The 16,604-nt window shown below is 39.2% G+C and overlaps 1 protein-coding gene across 11 annotated transcripts in view; it reads right to left on the reverse strand.

Annotated features, from left to right (window-relative positions):
• SEMA5A (semaphorin 5A) overlaps positions 1-16,604 on the reverse strand; it is a 446,528-nt gene that overhangs the window by 218,973 nt on the left and 210,951 nt on the right. For all 11 annotated transcript variants that reach the window (XM_075416809.1, XM_075416808.1, XM_075416805.1 and 8 more), the window contains exons 7-9: positions 16,244-16,342; positions 15,047-15,260; positions 1,887-2,172 (exon numbers count right to left, since the gene is read on the reverse strand). In XM_075416809.1, coding sequence (XP_075272924.1) covers positions 1,887-2,172; positions 15,047-15,260; positions 16,244-16,342 — 599 coding nt within the window. The remainder of the gene's footprint in view (positions 1-1,886; positions 2,173-15,046; positions 15,261-16,243; positions 16,343-16,604) is intronic.

Below are 16,604 nucleotides of genomic sequence, written 5' to 3' on the forward strand. Positions count from 1 at the left end.
ACATTTCAACAATGTCCAAAAATATAGTTACAATATTTGATGGCAGCAACAAATATAATTTAAATGGAGCTATCAAAAAACCCCACCCCCAAACAGCTGTAATTAATTCCTTTTGAATAGTCCATCTCTGCTGGACAAGGCAGGATGCTGAGCTACTGGGGAAGAGGGAAGTAACAGCAAGGCTTCAAATACTGCCCACTGTCTTGTGGCATTTTCAGAAGCATTTTCAGCAGAACCAAGGTATGCTGATGGCAGCTCTGATATCCTTATGCAATCTCAGAAACTGGAATTTGTAGCACAGAAAACGCCATCATTCCCCAAATGATCAGGACAGCCCTTGTGAGAGAAAAGTGTCGTTCCCCTTCCATGGTAAAAGCCCTGCGGATTTCATGGAGCACAATTCCTCTGGTTGGACTTTCCGTGGCAGGAGCCTGTCAAGGCTATTCTGACTTCTCAAAAAAGAACATGTTGAACAGTGTATGATCATGCCACCTGAGAAACACCCGTCTTCTAAGATTCAAACTAGCTAGTAAAACAGACCAATGAAATTAAAATTACTGTTGAAAACAGCATCAAATTTTCATATCTCCAGCAGTCCCAAAGTCTCCACTATTCTCTTCAAAAAAGCAGCATTTAGATTCACTACACTACTCCACTGCAGGAACAGGGTTAAGCTCATGATCTGATGTCACAAGTCAGGAATTGTCACAGCCTGATGCAAGCAGTCCCTCGCTCACCAAGCTCACAGCCTGAGCTGCCAGCCCAGGAGCTACCCTGAGTTTGGAAGATGACTAGGTGTGTAAATAAAGGACTGTACCAAAAGCATGAGAAACTAGCTCAAGTTTAAATTCATGCTCACTGGCTAAAATACTTACAGATCATAATTTGTTGCCATTAATTTGTGACTGTTTCCACCTGGTTAATGGATATTTATAGAAGGTAGGCATCCAGGTGTTTACAGCAGTAGTAAGGGGCACTGATCTACGTTTTAGGTGCCCAAGTACCTTTTAAAATGCTAGGCAAAACTGACTTACAGAGTAAGGCACTGCAAGCAGGTAAGAGAACCAGAAACCAAAATCCGAAACTCTGTTCCAATGGTCCGAACGCCAGGCTGCACAGCCATAACACATGGGCTGTTCTCACTAAGCAACACATGAACTCCAGTTACCATGCTTAAAGTAACAAAGGACATTTCTGAGCTTAATGTCTCTTTTTTCCTGAGAGTTAAGCAATTCTTGATATCGAGCTCACATCAGTCATGTGAGCTTTTATGTCCGTCCAATGTTTTAATATTTACCAAATCTTAATTTTTAAGACCAAACTGTACCCTTTTTAATTTTACCTTGTTGATATAACAGGTTCAGTTAAAATTGGATTAAATTCTTGATTTGAACCTCAAACTCATATGAGTGTATGTCAGGACTAATTTAAAATATGTAAGAACACCTCTTGTTCTCTTTTGGGTAAGGTGAGCTCTTCATGACATGGTCAAACTACATCATGTCAAATTCATGATTATGTCACACTGCAATTATAAAATATTTATTTCATAAATACATTGTGTATTTATGCATTACAGTAGTGTGAAAAATAAAAAATAAAGTCTTTATAGTAATGTATGAAAAAGACGACTGAATAATATTAAACACAACTGGCTCTCTGCTGTAAGGAAATATTAAGAATTCTTTCTTCTATCACACGCCTTTAACAATTCATGTGGGAAGCATCTGGATCTGACTTGTTCACAAGAGGAAAGTGGACTGGGTAAAACAGTAGTTTGAATTTATGATGCTTACTTGGTATATGCAGAAGAGAGCAGCTAAGAAGCTTTAGATTTTACTGTCACAAATAGCAAGAAAATAAAATATATCATGGAATTTACTTACACATTAGTGGTAAAAATCCCATAGATCAAGTCCAATTCTGGCAGGAAGAAAGTGCTCTGTAGTTCGTTATAGTAAAAAGGAATTTCCCCAGGGCGAGAGCAGTTCAGCCGAGCTTTCATGAATGTAGTCCAGGTATCCTCCAGCACGAACTTGCCACCAATATCATTTTTGCACACCCGAGCAGCACGAGAGAAGACTGTTTTCCCACAGTCATGTTCCACTGCATTCTCCCGGAAGAAGAAGTAGGTGAAGTTCCCAATGTCATAAGATGACACAAAATTTGGCTCTGAATATAGAAGAAAAGATCATTTATCACTTTCTTGTGATATATGCACTCATATTAACACAGAATTTAGATGTATCTCCAAGCACTAGATTTAGAAAAACACACCTCTTATTATCCTTGCAGGGAACTGGCCCCATGACATCTGAGCAGGCCAGCTCATGTCTAGTCAGGATTATGAGCTACATGAACAGGGCTAGGCAGACTCTCTGCTTTGGGTATTGATCGCACGCTGCTGTGCTGGGTAACCCTGGTACAGCTCACTGTATTCTACTATCAAAAGCATCACTGAGATTTTGTTCTCCGCACACAGGCATAGTGTATTCTTATAATGTAATTGCATTATCTGTTGTATTAACTCTGTTTCTGCTTTGCCACCATGCCATTACTCCAGATTAACAGAATAACGGAAGGTAACCAAGTGCGACTAAGAATGTGCTCTGTGACTGTGATGAAAAGAAGGAGAACTCTACACAAGAGTGTTTGATGGTAAGATAACAGCATTTCAGCCCTATATCGCTTAAAGCTTTTGATAGTACTACACTATTCTTTTTGGGTTTTTTCTTTTTTTAAATAAACATTAAAAACTGATCAAAGAAACTGATGGTGATACAGGAGAAATTAGAAAAAAAAAATCTAGAAAGTAACAGATAGCAATCTTTCTTAAAAGAAAATAAAGGGTAACAGTGGATACCAAAACCAATAAACCTGTTGCACACTCCCCCTACGGATTACTAAAACTGAGGAGAGTCCATGACCTTAACAGAGATTGACAACCTGATGAGTTCTTAAAGGAAAGGCAAGTTTGGCATACAGATTTGTGGAGAAGAGCCCCCCTTGTGTAAGGAACCATTATAGAACAGTGCTACTCCTGAGAAACAAGCAAAATTTTTGTTTTCATTCCCAAATTTTATTCTAAAATGGGAAAACAAAGAAACCAACAAAACTGTTTAAAAAATATCTCTTGTGAGGAAACACTTCGACGAAATTTAATAGGTATTTCTTGACAGCACTACTGTATTGAAAAAAGCTGCTGTAATTGAATCTAACCATTTTGCAGGAATATCTCACACCTGTCCAAACTTTTGAGGGGAACTAGAAAGGCAAGCAAGCTGGCTTTTCCATGCAGCAGTCCAAACTCTGCCAGACAACTCTTCTCCAAAGATGGCCCATCTCCCAGCTTACGCAGCCTCTTGTGCTGCTTCCCTCTCTGCTGTACTGAGACTCTCCAGGGCAGGTTTTCGGCAGCAATGGTCATCAACTGCCTAGGAAATTTGAAGCTAGGCAGATATGATAACTCTCTCACTCCTCCCTATAACTTTCACTCATTATCGTATTAAGCACTTCCTTGAGATTGCTCTGTAACACACCACACTTTTGCCACACTCAGATCTGCACAGGTGTTTAAGTGGATGATAGCAACCAAACACTTGTGAGGAGAATGTGGTATCCCGAGCTCTCATAAGTCAGATAGTGCCAGTGCACTTGTGTGTTTAAAGAAAATAAATACAACAAGGCAAAATAAAGTAGTTTGACAGGACTTATGATTGCAGTAAAGGTAAAATTTGATTGACAATATACAAGGAACTAAACTGATAGTAACGTTTTCCCTATTAGAACCTCACATCTTCATTCCAAACGGGTGTGAAACTTCCATTACAACAGGGATTTTGCTTCAAAGGCTTCAAAAACCTTTAAACTTCATTGTTAGCATTTACAGATTTGTAGAAATAATTCTTAGTTGCTCATGAGCTCTCATTCTTTAAATAACATGTAATAATGTTACACTTTTACACACTAAACACTAAAATGGGAGAAAGTGGAAGAAAAGACCTTTTCAACTTTGTTGATCTTTTTTTCTCTAAAAATGTGCACATTTGCTGAATAGGTAACAGGGTAGAATGATCTATAAGATTTAATTACAAGTATTAGTGCTAAGATGACAAAAATATGTGGCTAAAAATCACAAAATTGTATACTATCATTTTCTAGACAGGTTAGATAGTTTTGGCAGCCATAAAATATTAAATATCTGTCCAGAGATACCTGCATGCAAAGTTTTTTTTCTTATTATAAAGCCCAATTCTGCTTCATTCATTCTCCGTGCACATCGTTGTTTTCAGCTCTATGAAACAAACTTGTATTTATTTAACCAAAGCATACCAGAAATAAAATGCTTTTAGGAATACCAGGCTAACTGATAAAAAAGAACCCACTGTCCCTCATTATTCAACTTCAATTCATATCCATACCACACCTAGCCAGCATTTCTCTTAATCTGCAAGGTACTTTCTTCCCTCACTCTATGCAATATCCTTTCAGATTGTTCTGCTACCCATGGAAAGGACTACTGTCTGCAGAAGAAAGCAAAAGCATTCGTTAGTCTGAGTGTAACTTGGGCTAGTTGTCCACTGTACTAAGACTAGTTCTTACTTAAAGCAAAATCGACCAAAGGTAGGCATTAAGAAAAACAATCCATTAAATTAGCGTGAAAAATTTTCCACCTATGCATGTGGCTTTTTGTAGCCGATAACCCTGCTTACTCTTTGAAATGATCTCAAAAATATCTTGACTGATGTTAAAAGAGTCTAATTATTGTGCAAATACTCAATATCAATTTGATGTCGCTCTAAAGTGACATCCACCCACAAAAACATCCTGTACAGCCATTAAAGAGCGAGGCCCTGCCTTGCAACAAGACCTGATGATGCTTCTCACTGGAGGCCCACTGATGTAGAAAGGTCTCTGCATTGGCACAATAGGATCTCATCACTGTAGAGCCAAAAGCACTACTGGATGCACTCAAAGTGTGGAGAACAATGAATTACAAATAAAATAATCTCAAACTGTAGGAACAAAAGCCATATGAAATGCATTCAGAATGTTTTTAGGGTTCTTTAAAAATCCATGTCAATGTTTCAAGTGACAATAATTTAAAGTTGCACTAATAATCATAATACATGTATAAATAAAAACTGATACTCATACTTGCTGAATTCAAAACTGAGAAATAATACATACTTCTACAAACACCCATGCATATACTTTACTGATTGCGAACTGATGAAAATATGATCTGCTATTGAAACCTGTGAAAATTGTTTTCATTTGCATGAAACGCAACAACCTCAGAGCTACCTCAGGAATTCTGTGGATATGGAGGGATTACCATGTCAGACCATTCATTTCATTTTCTCTTTGGGAAAAGTGAACTGAATCACTTCAAAGCTTCAAAAGAAAAAGGAGATTCACGTCTAGGAAAAATTAGTTCATGTTTCCAAATATTGTGCTGTGAACTGCTATTTGTTGACATGGAGGCCTTCCCATAAAAGGTTTTAATGCAGCAAATGAAGTGCCTGTCTTGTTTCCTGCCAAATGTGTGAATAGTTCTGGAAGGATACATGCATCTCGTTTGTGAATGATTAGATCATCACCACCAATGCAAGGATTCTGGTATGTGACAGGATGCCATCAATATGGATTAACGTGACAATGTAAAGCTGTAACAATATCACAAGTATTATATACAACCTTTATAGGTTTTTATATATTCAATTTATGGATGCTTCAGGCTGACTAAACTTTCCCTAATTAAATGGAACCAATGGAATCAGGAAAGCAAGAAAACGAGTTTGTCAACAGGACATGGTAAATATCTCCAGCATACACCATGGAGCAGCGCTACACACATACACAAGCCCATACACTGAAAGCACTACGTGGCTAATTAGCGCTGTCTCTGGGCAAGCATGCCGTAGCATGCTCTTTCTGAAGTTCGCTTGCTCAGCACAAAGCCTGGTAATCTACTGCTTCCTCCATAAAGCAGCGTCCTGCAAGGACGTTTCCCCACAGACTCTTCTAAGTTGTTGCAAAAAAGAGGACTGAACAGCACGAAGTCAAGCTAGTGCTTCAATCTGAAATAATCTGATAGTTTTTCAAAAGGCTGGAGACAAACCTACATTTTCCAGGGAGCACGGTCTCTGTTCTTAACGAGCAGGCACTTACCAGGAAAAGACCCTGTCTGCATGGACGCCGCACCCCACCCAAGGGCATTCCCCCAACACGAGAGCAAGGAGGCAGCGCGCTCCGGGAGGCAGCGCGAGGACAGACCCAGGCCTTCGGGAGTGGGAAGCTTACTGGGAATGGGACAGGGCACTCCGGAGGGCAGGAGCCGCCAAACGACACAGTCCCACCTGTACGGCCCCGTGCTAAGGGAGCGCAAAGCAAATATCTCCCTCAGCCACACCCGGGTTTTCACGGGGAAAGCAGCAGTTGGAGAGGTCTGAAACAGGGCTGGGAAGTGAGCCAACAATTAAGCAGTACGATGGCCAAGGGCGTCGTGCGTAAGCTTATTTCCTGGACCTTTTTTATTGAGTGGTGTAGTTGGAGTCCGAGTGGGTACAAGAATGAGAGGAACTGTACAGAAACCTCCTCTGGGAAGAGCAAAGGGAAACAGGAGCCTGAGAGAGATCCGCAAGAAGGTCTCAGGCAGCCCTGGCCTTTTCTCACTTCCTGAGCTTCAGAGAAATAAAGTCGGCTTGCGCTCTTTATTCTTTAAAACTCCACACCCTCTGAAGTGGACTAGTATGACTTGATTTACCTAGTTAGTGGATGCTACTGTTTCCAGAGTGAACCAACTAACAGAGAACGAGCTGTCTTTCTTTCTGGAGGTAACAGCAATCAACCTTCAGGATTACAAGCTCCAAAACCTACTCTGAGCAAGAAAGACCTGTGACTTCCACTGACTGTCCCTGTGAGAAGTGACCACTCGCATCTCAAGTGTGATGCAGAGACCCAGCCAAAAGTGAATTTAGCCCCAGAAATGTGAAAAGAAAGCTAAAATTAGAAGTTGGCCAGACCTAGACACAGATCAGATTACATATGTACACAAAATAAGACACACACATAGATATATGCATGTATAATATATTCAAAATCTTAGCAGTCTAGATGCTCGTCTAATGTCGAACGACATCTGTCTGGAGCTTGTTCATTGACCTCATCAGATCAATGAATCATACCCTCATACTGTTCGCCTCTAAAGACCCATTTCTTCCAAATATTTGTATTCAGCCAAATACTTAATGGCATTAAATTCTGGGAAGACGCCTTTGAGGTTTTTTTTAATAAGGTTCAACCTCCAGCGAGAAATGCTCTCCAAAAGGGAAGCTTAAAATAATAGAAAGAATTTAAGCTGCAAATGTGCCAGTTTATCTTATTTTCTTTCACCTTACTGACATAATTAACGCAGTCCATTTCCTATTTGCATTTTGCCATCCCCCTATATTCATTAAGTATATTCATTTCGCGTAGCCCTTTGCAGCTGTTGGAAAACAGTACAGATCTTGCATTAGGCTGACCAAGGCATCACTGCTCATGAATGTTTCAGGGCAAATATTAATCATAGAGTAAAATTCTCCTACAGCATTAAACACCTTAAAAGTAATATATAACTTGTAGTCATCATAGTTATATCCATCCTCAGAAGCTGAGCTTTAAAATGTTACGTGCTGGTATGAAACTGGCGGAAATCATTGTTTATTAATAACTATTTTCCCTCTGCATTTCATGATTATCTAGGACGCACGCTCAAAACGCTAGTCTGTCATAGCATAGCTGACTACCAGTCTATTTTGACTACTATTCCTTCTGCAATGCCTCAGCTTTCCATGATTTCTTTTATATTCTTTTCCTTTGGCTAAATTGAAGATTTAATGGGTACGGAAGAGCAAGGACTGCAAAATACACTAAAATTGTGTATGCCAGACATTTTTTCCAATCTTCTCTTACATTGCTGATAGGTTTTATAATACAATTCCGTATGATCATAAAAGTGGATGCACTCATTAGACACTACATTTTACTGATGTACTCTAATAAATTCTGAAATGCAATTATTTCTTTTCTGGAAAATAGTTTCCAAATCTGGTATTACATAATTCCTTGCTTCATTGCCTATTGTTTATTTCAAATAAATCTCCTTCATTTTCAAGGTAAAGTGTTCTTATATGGCATAATATTTTGTAATTTATTATATCATTTTTCTAATGCAAATTTGCCAGTGACAAACTTAGTGACAGAAACCGTTCTCTGAAATCTGATCTAATACCTGCTTAAGTCCTTGAGAGTCCCATCTGGAGTTTGCATCACCTATATTCACTGGATAGACATCTTGCACAGCAATATATTGAGGGAGGGTGGGGGTGTGAGGATCAAAAATACAGAGGACTGCCTTAATTCACTCAGAACCTCTAGAGGTTTGGGCTACAGGGTTCTATCGAGAGATGCAGAAGTTTGGATGGTTATTTAAAACTCTGGATTGAAAATTCCACATACACAACAACAGAAAATACTAGCTTGCTTGCATCAGATTTTGCCAACCAGCAGGTAATGTATGGAAAGAGAACTCAATTATGATGGCTTAGCCATTTCTCTCCAAACATTTGGAATGCCATTTATCTTTTTTCTGCGATGTAGTTTTGCAGGGAGGGAGACAATAAAAGGGCTTTGCCCGCAGACTTGGTCGTCTTTTTTTTTAGTTTTTCCCCATAACAGAAAGGAAACTAGAGTTCACTTTCATAATCATTCCCCTTCTCTTTCACCTTAAGGTTTGGTATGTCTGCTACTGAAATTCTATCTCTGCCTCCAGTATTTCTGTTCTCCTCCTTTTTTTGGTGAATGCTGCTTTTCATGTGTTCATGTTCCCTGAAATTAGTCCCTTTTTTCCCCCTCCCCTGGTTGAGATATATTTCAGTTCTAAGCTCTTTCATCCTCTCTGGCTCCCTGCGTATTACAGTTTTCTGCAGCGTTAATGAGGCTGATGCTCCTGTCACGCCTCTCCACAGCTGGGCGCAGATGACCTGCTTGCAGGGCTGCCTTTCTTCCTCGTTCAGTCTCTCCAGTCAGCACCTGACATGAGCAGGCTAGATGAGACACAAAAGAACAGGTTCTGTCCTCAGTAGCCTCCTCATCTTTTCATAAACAGAAGGTGGACCTTGCTGTTTTACCCAGGGTAGGTAAGAAGAAAAAAATCCCACCTTTATGAAAAGTGCTGCCTGCCTCTACTATTTCAGATGGGTGAGGATATGCTATGAAGGTGTTTTGTAATAACTTAGTCTGGCATTGGAGAAAGGAGGTCAGGGAAGGCACCTCCATCTCACATCAACTTAATGCTCTCCTACTCTGTCATTGCCATCTGGGAGAAAATGGACAGCTTTGAAAGGAAAACCACAGCACAACAGCTCATATTTTTCCTTTGGTAGCAGCTCCAGTGAAGAAGCCTAAGGATGGGTTTCAAAACCAGCAGACATTTCCCTTCCGCTTTAGGACACTGGCAAAAAGGATGATACACACAAAAAGAACAGAACCCACATTACGGGTGGCGCATCCAAAGGAAAGTAATTCTTTGTCTTCTTGCAAAATAAGCAACAACTGGTAGCATATGCTTTGCATATTTTCAGTCAGGTCTCTAAAGGTAAAGACCAAATTGCACTGGTTTTGTGTTACATAAAATATTACATAATAAGAAAAGCTTGCACTAGGTAATTACAAGGCTTTTCATTAAAAAAAACAGAAAAATGAAAGGATAACCCTTACTTATTACAGCTATTTCCATTAATCCTTAAAAGCAAAAGTGAAAGGATTAATTTTTGTTCTTAGGTCATAATTTCTTTCTATATGTCCTACTAGCAGCAAGACTTATAATAAAAGTCCACTAACAAACAATAATAGGAATGGATTCAGAGCTGTATTAAACCCTAGTAACCAACCCACCTTTGTAAGAATTCTACTTTTACTGCTACTTGTGAAGACTTAAAGTACTTGCTCTAGATTAATAAGCTCTTTATTAAGTAAAAAGTTTTTAAGAAAGTGATCTCAGAAGAACTATTTTAAGAGCATATAATAAGCAAATGCTTAGGGCAGCAACAGGAAAAAGTGATATGTCTACCAGCACAGCAGAACAGTCCAAACATTCCTACGCTGTTCTCTGCTGGAAAGGTTTCTCATCTGTAGGAGATTTTTTTTTTTTTATTTTGGGGCTATATTTGATATAAGATTACATTTTAATCATCTATGGTCTGCGCACTGATGAAGTGCCTTGACATTTAGAACAAAGGTTTTATTTCTCTAACGTGTTCCAATAGCATCTATCATTGTACGTCTAGGATAAAGAAAACAACTACAATGTATTTCAAGAGAGTTGGATACTCATGTAATTGTAAGCAAAGGTATCTGGCAAATTATAAAACCAAATATCCCAGTGTTTCTCCAGGTGATGAAACAGAAAGGGACTGATTGGGATTTCAGTTTTTTCTTTAATCTGTTTTGCCTTTTATTGGCTAAGTGAAGCAAACAGACATTATAGAATAAGGTAAACTTTCACACCGAGGCATCAGATCAAACATTTACTGATTTGAGGAGGTGAACTGAAAGGAGAAATACCTTTACTAACTGTAAGCGTTGGACTACAGTAAAAAAATTCTAAGCCTAAGCAGTGGAGGCTTTTCCTCACCAACCTGGACCCACTGCAGTTTGTGGACTACAGATACAACTATTCCATTTACCTCTGTCCTCTAGAGCCATGATGAATTCTGCCTCTGCTGCACTTTGCAGATCATCTCTAAAGCAAAGTCTAATTAGAAGGACACTGTAACAGGTAACTCTGGATATCATTTAAGCGCTGTGTTACACTAAGAACTTAAAGAGTCTCAAATAAACAGCATCCCAGCTGTAAATCAAGGTGTACTTTTTTTTCTTAATGAAAGATTTAATTTATTTGCTATCATTTAATAATGTCCAAAGCAGACCACTAAGGCAGACTATTCTTTTTATGAAATACCACAAAGGTAATTTTAAAACATTCGAGCAACATGCTGCCCTTTACTGACCTGAGCAGTTGGCTGAAGCTCAAGGTCTTGCTGATTGCTTTGGTCAGGAGCAGAAATCAATGGAAGAGCTGTCTGCTTTAGACATAATCATCAACGTGCATTGTATTACCTCAAATGGTTTCTCTCAAGCACAGAAGTACTTTAACACAGACTCAGAGAGAAAGAGAAAGGAGAGAAGGTAGCAGAGCAACACATCTTAAAGAGTAAGTTACTAGCAAGCAGACTTTCTACCTTCTTCATTTGTTTGTGCGTATATATATTCACATGCGTAAGTTCAAGCATCACTTTTTTCTCTACATGAGAAAAGAGAAGGCCAAAACATGACATCATGAGGAAGAGGTGGTTCTCTGTCTCACGCTTTCAGGTTTACCATCCTGCAGCCAGCTAGGTTGCTGGATGGGGAGAGCACTGGTTTACAGCAGTTGTTAACTTGTCCAGGTGATCGTGTTCCTCTTGACTGAGAACAGTGACAGAGTTACAGACTACTGACAGGGTTGGCAAGAAAGGTGAGGATAACACAGGGTCTGCCTCTGTACTTTCAACTGACAAATTCCTTGTGAGCGACCCAGCCTGTAGAACTGTTGAACCATGGTGAATGCTCAGGTCACTAAGGCAGTCTGGTCCTTCAACAGCATCTCCTCATGGAGACAAGCAGAATCTCTGCATAGCGATGACTGTGGTCAAAAGCCTGCTCACTGCATTTGGGCCAGCTGCATTTTATGTTGTCTATAGGAGCACCAGGAAGACAGAAATAGGCTCCATAAACAGAGCATTAATTTATTTTTGTAGAAGAGGAGGTAAAATTTATAACCGGCCATCGTACTCAGAGATAAACAAAAACCAAATAGATTACTACTCTTAATGTTAAAAGAAAGTAAGTTCAATAACTGTCTCCAGATGCTTCTTTCCTCCATCACTGAAGAAGACATGACTGTTTACACTCTTAAATTTTCCAAAGTAGGAAAAATTTTTAGGAAATTGGCAGATATCTCTAACATTTGGCCAACTGTTCTTTCTGCCATTAAAAATTGTCAAAACAGACAAAATTCAGGGGAATTATATCTCAAATATTGTCAGCAGGTTGTCTAGTGGGTGAACAAACAGCATGTTCAGAGACCCTTTAACATGGCTCAACAACAGCTAGCTCCAGTCAACAATGGAATTTCTGTGTTGGCAGTGTTGCTGTGTTGTCCGTTTAACTATTTGGATCAGCGCTTGCTTAAGATCTTCGCACTTCACATACTGTGGGGTCATTGAATTTTCCTCCTCCTTTCGGTTATACTCTCACAGTATATTCTTGTAGCTTACTTTTACAAATATCCTGAATAATGCATATTTTTAACCATGCTATCCCAACTTTTCATCATCCCAGATAACTGGGATGCATCAAGAAAATGATAACACAGAAATGAAAGTCGACTGACTTCTCCATACTCTACTGAGGTTAAGCACTCGATCAGAATGATGCTCAGTGACTTATGCTGAAAATAACTGCTAATTTACCTATTCAGCTGATGTGGATTGCTTCCAGACCTATCTAGCCCCCAGTAGAAGGCAGGACCTGATAATAAATGCATGACTTCGCCAAATCAGAACAAACGGGGAAGCGCAGACAGACCATCAACTTACTTTATTTGTGATACCTGTGATTCCAGAAGCTGAAATCACAGCATAGTACACAGGATCTCACCCCAGCCACATGACATGTGAGCTCTGTTTTCTCCTCCGACACCATGTGTTACAGTTCCTGTGATTACTGACCTTCTGACAATTGAGATTAGGAGCAAGGTTTCTTCTGTGACAAAGATTCAGAGCTTCCCATGTCAAGTTCTGTCACCAGAAGTTACAGTGAACACTGACAGGAGACTGCCTAAGCATATGGGCATGCCCCTTTGTCTTGACTGATAGCACTGAAAACCCCTGAATGCACCAAGAAGTGTGCTAGGCATTAAGGTCAACAATGTCTCTATTGTGTAGCAGTAACACACAGAGCAAGATAATCAGCCGTGTTTTAAGAGTACTGCCATCGCCCCCAGAGATGGTCTGAATCAGTCCAACATGATTTGCAGAGTAGAAAATCTGAGTGAGAAAAAACATTGCACCTCCAAGGGAAACATGAATGTGAAACAGAAACTTACTTTAAATTGGAAACATTCACATGTATGCACACATACATCTAAAACAAGGCTGAATTACAGTAACTGTCAGCTACTGCTGCTGAACAGGTATTGACTAGGAAGCTTCCATTCCAGTTCATGCCTTACTTTTCTTGCAGGATTATCTGTGTTACTTTCTTACTGAAAGCAGCAAAATCGTCACTTCCATCGAAGCACTGAAAAACTAATGCAGTTTCTTGGCACTGAGTCACATATAAGCAGGCAAACTGATAGAAAAGCAGATGAATCCCCAACTCAAGCAGATGAATCTCCAGCTCTTAGCTAGCCCAAAAGACATTCCCCCTCTCTTTCATGTAGGTAACTGGGCTACTTCCAGCCTTTTATTGGATTTGCTTGAACTGGCTCCAATTACAAAACTCATCTTGTTCTTTCTCCACAAAGATAAAAGCCACACTCTCCTGGCAACTTAATTGTAAACAGTTTTGAGGTATAAGAATGAGCTCTAACAGAGAATGCATAGGTGCAGCTGAAGCTTTAAATAGACAAAATGTAAATACAGTGAATCTGATTAATTAGAGCAGTCTGGGGGAGAATTTTAGTGTGCCCTTTGGCATAAAACGTGTCCAGTTTAACTCAAAATTCAGTGTGAAGATTTTTTTCTCTTTGACAGAAGCACCCAGGTGTAGCACCGCAATTAGTTCCAACACCACAGCTGTGTGGACAAAAGGTGCCTGAACAGGGGTATCTATACAATGAGTTCATTTTTCCTCTCACATTTGTTTTGCACTGCTTTAATTCTGTTATGTTCCATGCAGTTTTGTTTTGTTACTTAATATTCTAAAATCAGCTCACCTTCAGAGAAGGTTACAAATTTCTCCAAGCTACCCCTGATGGCTTCTTTGTACAAGGAAAACACACCAAACAAATATGCACAATTCAGCATTCAGATTATATGAGAAATAAAATATGCAAAATAAATTCTGTCACTTGCAGCTGACCTAATGTTCTGAAGCTAAAAGGATTTATATTTGTACTTAATTTCAAATACGTGAATAATCCCATCATAACATGAAATGTACTGTGGGAATAGGAAGTGATGGTTATGTCTGTTTCACATACCATGCGTTATGAAAATATGGGTTTTGTCTATGGGACAAGCGTGGGCAAATTATAATTTCACATTTTATGTTAAATAATAATTTTCATTTTAGAAAAATCTGCTTCTTTTTTGTAATACATAAAATGGCAACTGGCCCTGTTAACATCTCAGGAATACCTATCCGTTTACAGCTTCTCCCAGCTGGAAATCCTCATTAGGTGATTAACATCCATAACATAGGAGTCATTGCTACAACACGATTTTATGATATGTTTTGCAGACTAGTCCATATCCTTTGGCTATAATAAACATCAAAAACGTCAGTCTGCCACCTAAGCAGCTTGAAAGCTGAACTTTTTCTGCTTGTCAAGGCTGGGACCTGCAGGGAAAGCCAGGAGAATTCAGTCCATTCTAAACTTTTTAATTTCTCCCTTAGGCTTTTGGAGGACTCAACAAAAGAATGCTCAAGGCAAGCTACTACTCTTGACTGACTCTGCTTTACCACGTAAACATATCTGAGACAGTACAGCTCATCCCTATCCCTCCAAACATGACTTCAATATATAAGTGCACATCTACAAACTGCAACTATATGAATTAAATGCCATAATACTTAGACTAGTAAAATAAAAACATGTATTATGAAAAACAATTTTACAATGAGATAAGCAATACTCTAAAAACACTCAGATTCTCCTAATGGAATTTCAAGACTGTGAATATGGAGAACATGGGTTAAAAAAAGACGAGTCTCATTGTCCATCAGCACTCACCATTCAGCCACTTGGAGTTGTACTGGGCAGTGCGGAGAGGAGGAAGGGCCCCCAGACTGCGATAAATGGCAGGATCCCTTCCTGGAAAATCCATGGCTGTAGCAGCATATAATTCCCCACTGGAAGTGAGAAGAGCAGTGGAGTTGTGCTGAGGACTGTAAGGACAACGAGCCATGCCACTGATTTGATCATGTATCTCTGTCAAGTTGCTTAACTGTAAAAGAGTGAGAAAAAGGGATTGAAATGACCTGAAAATTATCATTTCAGCCAAGCTGCATCAATCTGAGCAAAATCCTGTAATAAATACCAGTTACCTGCTTTGGTACTGTACAACAGTAATGAGCTGATCTTTACATTAATCTCAAACTGTCTCACAAAGACAATTTTACTGTAACGTTGTCTGCTCTCGCTTTTGCCACTTTGGTATGTAAAACATGCAAGTTAATCATCAGCCACCATGCCAAAAATGTGTTGTATTAGAAGCATCTCAAAAAATCTCTACACAGATCATTATTATGAAAACAGATCTGATCCCCAGAATCAACTAAGGTATTCACCATAGCAAATAGTCATGGAAAAAAAAAAAATCTATTATTTGTTTTGTTCGTGTGTTCTAGGAAAGAATCTCACATGAAAAATGAGATTAAAAAAAGGGAGCTTTCCAGTTCAGCAGAACTATTTATCTGATTTAGTAGCCCTAATACTTTCAGCCATAAACCACAGTATGATGTTAATATGTTATGTGAAAATAAGGTACAATAGGTTTAAATATTATAAATGTGTCATGGAGTTTTCTGGTGATACAGCTATTCTTTGTATTTAAACACCTCTCCTCTCCTGAAATACATAGCCAGCTTAGTCCAAACAGTGACATTTTGATTTTTATTATGACTATTATTGATCCTTAATGGATCCTCTCCCTCTGAGACACATAAATTACAGCTAGGGTTTTTTCTTAGAAACAGAATGACAGATTTTCTCAACCAAGACATCTCATTCTCGCCAGTCAGAAATCACTAATACAGGTACTCTCATCTTCTCCAGAACTACACATACACGGTACGCAGCTACCCAGCTACATTTTATAACTAAACCAGTTGATGCCAGCCAAACTTGACAGAGTGGCATGCTCTGCCTTTTATTCTGCTGGCTCAGCACAGGGACTTGAGCTTGTGGGATGAAACATTGAACTCATACCGTCCGATTGGTGCAGATAGGAGTGAACGCGTTGGTTCCACAGGTAAAGAGATGGTTGCCTCCAACAAGGAGCACTCGAATGTAGTTCTGGCATTCCTCCTGCCATGCAGAAAAGAAAGACTATATTCAGTGATACTTCAAAGGACAGGGGGGACTACTTACGGTTTGCTTTCCATGGTTATGTGTCCACACACAGAAATTTAAGGGAACAAGGCTTAGGCATATCTGATGTGTTAGCAATCATGATATACATAGAATTCCTAACTACAACACATGCATCCATCAGTCTTTGCTAGAAGTTATTGATTGGAGAACAATAAAGCTTTTCAGTACAGAAGATTTCTTCTAAGTGTATATTTCA

This window comes from Opisthocomus hoazin, chromosome 3, assembly GCF_030867145.1.
Source record: "Opisthocomus hoazin isolate bOpiHoa1 chromosome 3, bOpiHoa1.hap1, whole genome shotgun sequence".
NCBI classification, from domain to species: Eukaryota; Metazoa; Chordata; class Aves; order Opisthocomiformes; family Opisthocomidae; genus Opisthocomus; species Opisthocomus hoazin.